The sequence below is a fragment of the Lolium rigidum genome, chromosome 3 (genome assembly GCF_022539505.1).
Source record: "Lolium rigidum isolate FL_2022 chromosome 3, APGP_CSIRO_Lrig_0.1, whole genome shotgun sequence".
NCBI lineage: Eukaryota > Viridiplantae > Streptophyta > Magnoliopsida > Poales > Poaceae > Lolium > Lolium rigidum.
The window spans coordinates 130,718,890-130,728,449 of record NC_061510.1 but is presented as its reverse complement, the minus strand read 5'-3'; the positions used below and the strand labels follow the sequence as shown (position 1 = coordinate 130,728,449).

Sequence of the window (9,560 nt, the reverse complement as noted above, 5' to 3'; positions counted from 1 at the left end):
GGAAGATATCTAGCTACACGTATCTTCACAGCAGTTGTCGTCATCTTGAGCTCGAGAGCACAGCACACTCTCTTTTCTATCCTCCGAGACCCTTCCCTTTCCAGCCATCGCATCGTCATCGACTCAGCTCGCTCGCTCGCTCAAGTATCCTGTGTAAATCGCTCCCATCTTTTTATCCTCCCACTCCCAAGCTCCCAAACTATGTCTCCAGTAACCGCACTGCCGTGAGGACGAGCTCGGCGCAAGCGGACTCGCGCGGCCGCCTAATCCTGTCCTCCCCCACCCCCGCGCCGTCGCCATGGCCTCGGGCAGCCGCGCCACGCCCACGCCTACGCGCTCCCCGTCCTCCGCGCGTCCCGCTCCGCCGCACCAACACCACACGCAGTCCTCGGGCGGGAGCACGTCCCGCGCCGGAGGGGGAGGGGGCGGAGGAGGAGGGGGAGGCGCGGCCGGGAGCGCTGCCGCCACGGAGTCCGTCTCCAAGGCCGTGGCGCAGTACACCCTCGACGCCGGCCTCCACGCCGTGTTCGAGCAGTCGGGCGCGTCGGGGCGCAGCTTCGACTACTCCCAGTCGCTGCTCGCGCCGCCCACTCCCTCCTCCGAGCAGCAGATCGCCGCCTACCTCTCCCGCATCCAGCGCGGCGGCCACATCCAGCCCTTCGGCTGCACGCTCGCCGTCGCCGACGACTCCTCCTTCCGCCTCCTCGCCTACTCCGAGAACGCCGCCGACCTGCTCGACCTGTCGCCCCACCACTCCGTCCCGTCGCTCGACTCCTCCGCCGCGCCCTCCCCCGTCTCCCTCGGCTCCGACGCGCGCCTCCTCTTCATCCCCTCCTCCGGCGTCCTCCTCGAGCGCGCCTTCGCCGCCCGCGAGATCTCGCTGCTCAACCCGCTCTGGATCCACGCCAGGGTCACCAACAGGCCCTTCTACGCCATCCTCCACCGCATCGACGTCGGCGTCGTCATCGACCTCGAGCCCGCCCGCACCGAGGACCCCGCTGTCTCCATAGCTGGCGCCGTCCAGTCCCAGAAGCTCGCCGTCCGCGCCATCTCCCGCCTCCAGGCGCTCCCTGGCGGGGACGTCAGGCTCCTCTGCGACACCGTGGTCGAGCACGTCCGCGAGCTCACCGGCTATGACCGCGTCATGGTCTACAAATTCCACGATGACGAGCACGGGGAAGTCCTCGCCGAGAGCCGCCGTGCCGACCTCGAGCCGTACCTCGGTTTGCATTATCCTGCCACTGACATCCCGCAGGCATCGCGCTTTCTCTTCAGGCAAAACCGCGTGCGGATGATTGCTGATTGCCACGCAGCTCCGGTGAGGGTCATCCAGGACCCTGCAATGCCGCAGCCACTCTGCTTGGTTGGCTCCACTCTGCGCTCCCCGCACGGGTGCCATGCGCAGTACATGGCAAACATGGGGTCCATTGCATCCCTCGTCATGGCAGTGATCATCAGTAGTGGCGGCGAGGATGAGCACAACATGGGGCGGGGCGCTGTGCCGTCGGCGATGAAGCTGTGGGGGTTGGTCGTGTGCCACCACACATCTCCGAGGTGCATCCCTTTCCCGCTGCGGTATGCATGCGAGTTCCTCATGCAGGCCTTTGGCCTGCAGCTCAACATGGAGCTGCAGCTTGCACATCAAATGTCAGAGAAACACATTCTTAGAACACAGACGCTGCTGTGTGACATGCTACTCAGGGATTCACCAACTGGAATTGTCACACAGAGCCCAAGCACAATGGACCTTGTCAAGTGTGATGGTGCTGCGCTCTACTACCACGGGAAGTACTACCCACTTGGTATCACTCCAACGGAAGCTCAGATTAAGGACATCATCAAGTGGTTGACAGTTTGCCACGGAGACTCGACAGGGCTCAGCACAGATAGCCTGGCTGATGCAGGATACCCTGGTGCTACTGAATTAGGGGATGCAGTGTGCGGAATGGCAGTAGCTTATATCACGCCGAGCGATTATTTGTTTTGGTTCCGGTCACACACGGCCAAGGAGATAAAATGGGGCGGTGCAAAGCATCATCCGGAGGATAAGGATGATGGGCAGCGAATGCACCCACGGTCATCATTCAAGGCATTCCTTGAAGTGGTGAAGAGTAGGAGCTTACCTTGGGAGAATGCTGAGATGGATGCAATACATTCGCTGCAGCTCATATTGCGGGACTCCTTCAGAGATGCAGGAGAGGGCACTAGTAACTCAAAAGCCATTGTCAATGGTCACGTCCAGCTTGGGGAACTAGAGTTGCGGGGAATAGATGAGCTGAGCTCGGTAGCAAGGGAGATGGTTCGGTTGATCGAGACGGCTACAGTACCCATCTTTGCAGTTGATACTGATGGATGTATAAATGGATGGAATGCAAAAGTTGCTGAGCTGACCGGCCTCACAGTTGAGGAAGCCATGGGAAAATCATTAGTAAAAGATCTTATCTTTAGTGAATCTGAGGAAATAGTTGAGAAGCTACTCTCACAAGCTTTAAGAGGTATCCCTTACTATAAGTCTTGCTAATTTTGTTGCAGTAGTATTTAAATATATTCAAAACGAAAATATGTAAAATTCATTTAGTAGGTATATCAAAGGTGGGAGTAGTTGCCCCGAAGTAAATGCTATTTTCTATACTGTTTATCGTATTGTAAGTTACCTGGTCAATACACACAGTCAACTTACCTTATCTTTAAGGGGAAATGGTGGGCTGGATAATGATTATTTGTGATCTCGTTTCTTGTGCAGGCGAGGAAGAAAAAAATGTGGAGATAAAGCTAAAGACATTTGGGCCGGAGCAATCTAAAGGACCGATTTTTGTTATTGTTAACGCCTGCTCTAGTAGGGATTACACTAAAAATATTGTTGGGGTTTGTTTCGTTGGCCAAGATATCACAGGGCAAAAGGTGGTCATGGATAAATTTGTCAACATACAAGGGGATTACAAGTCTATTGTACACAACCCCAATCCTCTAATACCCCCGATATTTGCTTCAGATGAGAATATTTGTTGCTCTGAATGGAACACGGCAATGGAAAAACTCACGGGCTGGTCAAAAGGAGAAGTTGTTGGTAAGCTTCTGGTTGGGGAGGTATTTGGAAATTGTTGCCGACTCAAGGGCCCAGATGCATTGACAAAGTTCATGATTGTCCTTCACAATGCTATAGGAGGGCAGGATTCTGAGAAGCTCCCCTTTTCATTTTTCGACAAGAATGGCAAATATGTACAGGCCTTATTGACTGCAAACACAAGGAACAAAATAGATGGTGAGACCATAGGTGCCTTTTGCTTCTTGCAGATTGCAAGCCCTGAGTTACAGCAAGCCTTTGAGATTCAGAGACAACAAGAAAAGAAGTGCTATGCCAGGATGAAGGAGTTGGCTTACATTTGCCAGGAGATAAAAAACCCTCTCAGCGGTATCCGATTTACAAACTCCCTTTTAGAGATGACTGATTTAAAGGATGACCAGAGGCAGTTTCTTGAAACTAGCACTGCTTGTGAAAAACAGATGTCCAAGATTGTAAAGGATGCCAGCCTCCAAAGTATTGAGGACGGGTCAGTATTCTGTTATTATCCATTTTAACTTCATGTGTGCATCATAATATATGTGAGTGTGTCCCTTACGTAACATGTGCCTGGATTAGTAATTATTTGAACATCAACTTGCATTAATTTTATTTGTTTAGGCATTTAACGAAGATAAAGGAATTAGAGAAATACATCAGACAGTGACAAATCCGGTCCAATGTCTTTGCACTTCTCTGAAGTGTAATTCTTTCTGTGCACATGAACTCTTAATCGCAGTTAACTATTACCATCCTTTGCCTCCGTGGCATCTATCTCACTGTGTACTTATTTTACCTCGGCAACGTTTCAAAATACTTTGGTGGTACTGCCTGGATTCTTAGTATTGCTACTTCAAATACCATACTAGGAATCTAGGATCATGTCCAAACTAAATGAATATCCTTATGACTTGATCACATCCTACTAAACCTCAAAGTTAACTCCGCAGCTCACATAATTCCAACAGTACAAGAAGTTGTTGCCAAGCATTCTTTTCCATGGTAGTATCCTAGTATAAACTTAGTAACCATGTTTGCAGATGCCACACTTCATTGTATGAAACTTCAGATATACTTTTCGTTGCCTTTCGTAGTTGGTCAATCATCTCAGCTTTTATTAATGGACAATGGATGTGCACCATTTTTCCCCCAAGGACGTCTCCTGACTTGTGGCGTGCAAAATCATCCACATCACTTTTTGAAGTTCAAACACAAACTAATATGAATATCATTCTGGATATGAACTCACAACTCTGTGTACCCTATTTTTTCATTTGTTAATTACTCGGTGCAATTAGATTCACTGGCGTGTAGCTAGAAGCATTATCTCATCTTTCTTTTTACCCCTCTTTTGTTATGTTTGACCTACATCTTAGCAGTTGGTTAACGAATAATTGATTAGTTCTGTTTTTGCTTGTTTCACAGCTCTTTAGTGCTGGACAAAGGTGAATTTTCACTTGGAAATGTTATGAATGCTGTTGTCAGCCAAGTGATGATATTGCTGAGAGAAAGAGATTTACAACTTATTCGAGATATCCCTGATGAAATCAAAGAAGCCTCGGCATATGGTGACCAATATAGAATCCAGCAAGTTTTGTCTGACTTTTTGCTAAGCATGGTGCGGTTTGCTCCAGCTGAAAACGGCTGGGTAGAGATACAAGTCAGACCAAACGTAAAACAGAATTCTGATGGAACAGAAACAATGCTCTTCCTCTTCAGGTTAGCTGCCTTCATATCTCTTTGCAACATACAAGATGATATATTACTTCTTAGAGGGATATCTTTGTTTGAATATTACTCGTACTTAAAATTTTGAATTGGTCAGGTGTTTGGTATAGTTGTGCCTTACTGCATGTGGTTATTAGGACTGATTCATGATTTACATACAAGCACTAGGAAATTAGGAATACAATTGTATTCCTTACAATTTTTATTTGGGTTATGCTTTAATTATTATATAATAGTATCAGAGGTATGGATCTCAGCCCTTAGCCCATTAGAGATAAAACACATGGAAGGCTACTTAGTTAGGATAGTTGGGATTCTATTCTTAGGCGTCAAGTCAAGTCTTTCCCATAAAAAAGACCATTCACCCTATATGATTATCCAATGAATGAGAATAAACTAGCGAAGATCTAATCTCCATCCCCAACCTTCTCTCCTTCTCATTTCTGTCACCATGGCCGGACAAGCATCGCTCCTTGACGGTGTACCCGCAACATTGTATTTTTCTCATGAAAATGTAAAATAAAATAGCGCTCCAGGATAGCACAAATTAGCTACTAATGACAATACATTTGACAGAGTTTTCTGTATAGATAGAAAGGAGGCGACGTGTGAGGAATGGGAGAGGTGGGCAGGTGGCATTGTCGTAGACGTAAGTGTAGGTTATTAGGGACGTAAAACATAAGAACATGATGTTGTAGGAAATATTCAGGTTTTTGGTGAGATGTATATCTGTAGCCATCGTGCATGTGAATTAACATCACCTGAAATCCACAAAATTTCATGGGACAATGAATTCTTATTCAATCAATGAGTTATGCAACAGATAGTGTTTAAGTGTTAAAAGAGAATTGACCCACTGCAGGATGAAATAGTAGTCATGGGGTCTGGTTTGCCTAAAAACTGGATTTTAATACAGTCTGATTTAAGCATTAAGGTTCGACTTCATATTTGAGCCCTTCGGTTAGAAAGATGAGGCCCATGATCCCTTATCTGTCAAACTCATGTTCTTATGCTAGCGTAGATGCTCTTATAACTGAACTACTGGCGTCGATGTAGGTATACTGCAGATCTATATCTTGTTTCTTCTGTGTATTTGTTTTAGATGCAAATATGATAAAAGAGATCGAGCTGGCATGCATAGATTTAATGCTTCGCGTACACGAAGGTATACAAATTTGGAAAGTTCTTAAACGAATTAGCAGGATTCAGATTTCAGTTTGTAATTCATGTACTCCATCGGAGGGAGTTATTTTTTTCTAATGAGAGTGAAAGAGGTGAAGAGAAGGCAAAATGAGTGTTCATGCTAAATGACTCACATCCAGCCGCAAGTCACAAGCTGCCAAGCTACATGATATCGTTTTGGCCTCACAACTAGCATCATAGTTAGGAGCCTTAAAAAATCCATCATAGTTTAGTGAGGTAGCTTCATTATATTATATTAGGAAAGATTACAAATCTATATAAGATGCCCAAATAGCACCATACTTCTGGAAGATAGCTTCATTAGATTATACTTCCTCTGTCCCAAAATAAGTGACTCGGTTTTGTCTGGATACGGAATTTAGATGTGTGGATACATCTGTATCTAGAAAAACCGAGTCACTTATTTTGGGATGGAGGGAGTATTATGAAGGTTGTGGAGCTACGTAGGAGGTCACAGATTTACCATGAGGTCTGTGGGTCATGCAGTCTATGCTCATTGATTCCATCCATTTGCTATGGTTTGTTAATCATAACAAAGGTCTACCCCATCAATGGATGGGTGTTTGCTTGTTTCTAGGAATTTCTAGCATATTTACTTATATCTTAACGACGGTCATTGAATTTTATTATATAATACATCCAAATCAGTGACAACTAATATGGAACGGAGGGACTAAATATATATCTCTTAATTGTACTGGCATAGCAAGCATACTAGAAGGGAAAGGCACTTGTTGCCGCGACCGCTCAATTATAACCAAGATATAATGAAGACGTATCCGGGAGCAGAGAAATTAGAGGCATATTCATGAGCGATGCTTGTTCACATAAACCACTTTATGATACATAACGAATTGTGTTGTGTTAGCTTCTGTGGCATGCCACCTCAGAGCCTGCAGCAACACAAGATATCACCAAAAAGAATAAATGTTTTCTTCAAGAGCACTCCAATAGACCTATATTTCCTCTATATTCCATAATACTGTGGTATTTTTTAGCGGTCTTGGTATTACTAAGCAGAGATGTTGAATTTGGAGAAAACAGAGTGAAACCCTAGAGAGAGTTGAGCATTTTATTGGCGTAATAATTTGCACCATAAGAGTTATAAGTGACTCATATGAACTCTTTGTATGTTCTGACCAGTAGCACAGGTAAGGGAAATCAAGGCCGTAACTTGTGTTTACCGGTTCTTAGTAGTAGCACAATAGTATATCTGAGTTGGCGCAGAGAAGGGGAGCTATGTCGCGGAAGCACACCTAGGGTTAGCTCGTCGGATATGAGACCGTTGGGGTGCAGGGTGCTACAATTGCCCACCTACGACCTTTGGCGTCCCTCTCACACATTCTTCAAGCATCGTAGAAACAAATACTCCACTTTGCTTTCTTCAGACAAACGTTTAAGATGAGCACATTAATACAAATGAATAAACAACACCAGTACATGCTACATTGCTACTATAACACACATAAAAGTAACACATTGACCATATAAACTCCATCTTTGCTATGTTAATTAATGGTTTGTTTAGTGCTAGATTACACACAATATGCCATGATCATCAGGTTTTTCATCGCCTATGGTCAATAACAAACAACTCACATGGAATGGAAGATTTCACAACATTCATATTTGAGTGTGGCAACTGGATCAAGGGACCCCTTGAATCAATTGTTATCTTGACCGAAGAACAGTTGCAAGGCTGCAACTACACGGAAAAAACATCGTTTATCCGAGTCTGACAGAAAACTATGTTTTCTCAATATATCTAACAATTGTATATAGCTGTGCATAACTTTTGGTAGCGCCCACTTTTCATTTTAATTGAATAGCCCAAGAGCTGTAGGTAATTTGCCTTGCAGTTTCCAGTCACAGTAGAGAAGTATAATAAGCTCGACCTAGTTTTAGGATATTAGAAACCTGGTAACATGTAATAGAAGTATATAACTCCATCCCACCCTTCAACCGAAGTCTAATATCACATTCACGGTTTTCTATCATGCTCCCTCCTTGCCACAATGTAGTGTATATAAGATTTTTTTAAAATCAAACGATATTAACTTTGACCAAGTTTTTTGATAAAATTATCTACATCTACGATACCAAATGCATACCATATGAAAATTTGCATCACGAGGAATCTAATGGCATTGATTTGGCATTCTAGATGTTGATATTTTTTCCTACATACTTGGTCAAACTTTATGTCATTTGACTTAAAATTTCTTATATACACTACATTTTGGCAAGGAGGGAGTAGCTACTAATGAAGATAGCTTTTTTTATGCCTAAGATCTGTAGGAGTATATGCAGAATCATTATGCTGCATCTGAGCCAAGCACATACGAACCATTGCAATAATTGCATATGCCATTCCTAAAAAAGAACTGGTTCTCACATAGTAGCAATAAATTCAATAGGCTGCAGAGAACTATATGAAAACAATGAAGTTTTCAGAAACATATTGCTGCTAGTGGCTCCTGGCCGCTGCCTGCTTTACCTCAGGCAAAGAAGAAGCAAATTATGATTCCAGTCCATAGCAAGCATATTTGTTGTACCCACTGCCACTTGCTACTCTCTCGTTTTATCAGCACTGCAGTTGAGCAGTAGGATAAAAGGATTATCTTCGGCTAATCTTGTTACACAGAATTCTACTTCTATTGCAATGTTGTACAGTAACAACTCCTGCTGACCTTGATATGTCTCTCCAGATTTGCCTGTCCTGGTGAGGGCCTCCCCCCAGACATTGTCCAAGACATGTTCAGCAAGGCCCGCTGGACAACCCAAGAAGGCATTGGGCTAAGCGTGTGCAGGAAAATCCTCAAATTGATGGGTGGCGATGTTCAGTACATCAGGGAGTCAGAGCGGAGTTTCTTCCTCATCGTGCTCGAGCTACCCCAGCCCCGCCGATCAGAAAGTAGGGATCGGAACTGATATGGCAAGCTCAAAGCTGACCTTGCCTAGCTGTTTGGTCAGCCAGTTGACCCGAGATTCCCAGATAGGAGGAGCCTAGTTCGTGAGAAGCCTACAAAACCAAATGACTCTGGATGAGGCACATGGAGAGAGCCACAAATGTGACTCCCGGCAACTCCTGGCTTGCCGACTGTATGCTCGGTTATTGTTCCATTAGAGTTTTACGTTGGCAAGCAATGAACACTGACGGTAACGTAGCTCGTAGCATAGGCCCATGACCACTTGTATAAGGTACATACTATGTTCTTAGCTACTATGTATATACATGAGGATATCTCTCATGTTGTGGATAAGGAGAGCTGTGCAGCTCCCATGATTGTATTCTGATAACTGATAAGAGCATCTCCACCGGCGCCCCCCAAATAGTCACCGGCAGAGGTGCCGGCACCTCTGTTTGGGGGACGCCGGTACTGCATCCTCTATTTGGGGGAGTAGTTCCCACACCGGCGCTCCCAAATAGGCGGTCCCGATAGATTTTTTTTACACAAACTACATATTTATACTTAGAGTTTCATTTTAATGTCATTCAGTATCGAGAAATGAATAATATTTTCGGGCAAATTCGAGTAAAACATTATTCATTCCTCGACCCCGGATG

General features: G+C 44.9%; 1 protein-coding gene across 1 annotated transcript; it reads left to right on the top strand.

The window, feature by feature from the left end:
• Positions 1-280: 280 nt before the first annotated feature.
• On the top strand, positions 281-9,292 carry LOC124702331 (phytochrome B-like). The gene is made up of 4 exons (XM_047234460.1): positions 281-2,495; positions 2,744-3,551; positions 4,487-4,780; positions 8,701-9,292. The coding sequence occupies exons 1-4, from the start codon at positions 299-301 to the stop codon at positions 8,921-8,923; spliced, it is 3,522 nt and encodes a 1,173-aa protein (XP_047090416.1). The 5' UTR covers positions 281-298; the 3' UTR covers positions 8,924-9,292.
• The last annotated feature ends 268 nt before the right edge of the window (positions 9,293-9,560 follow it).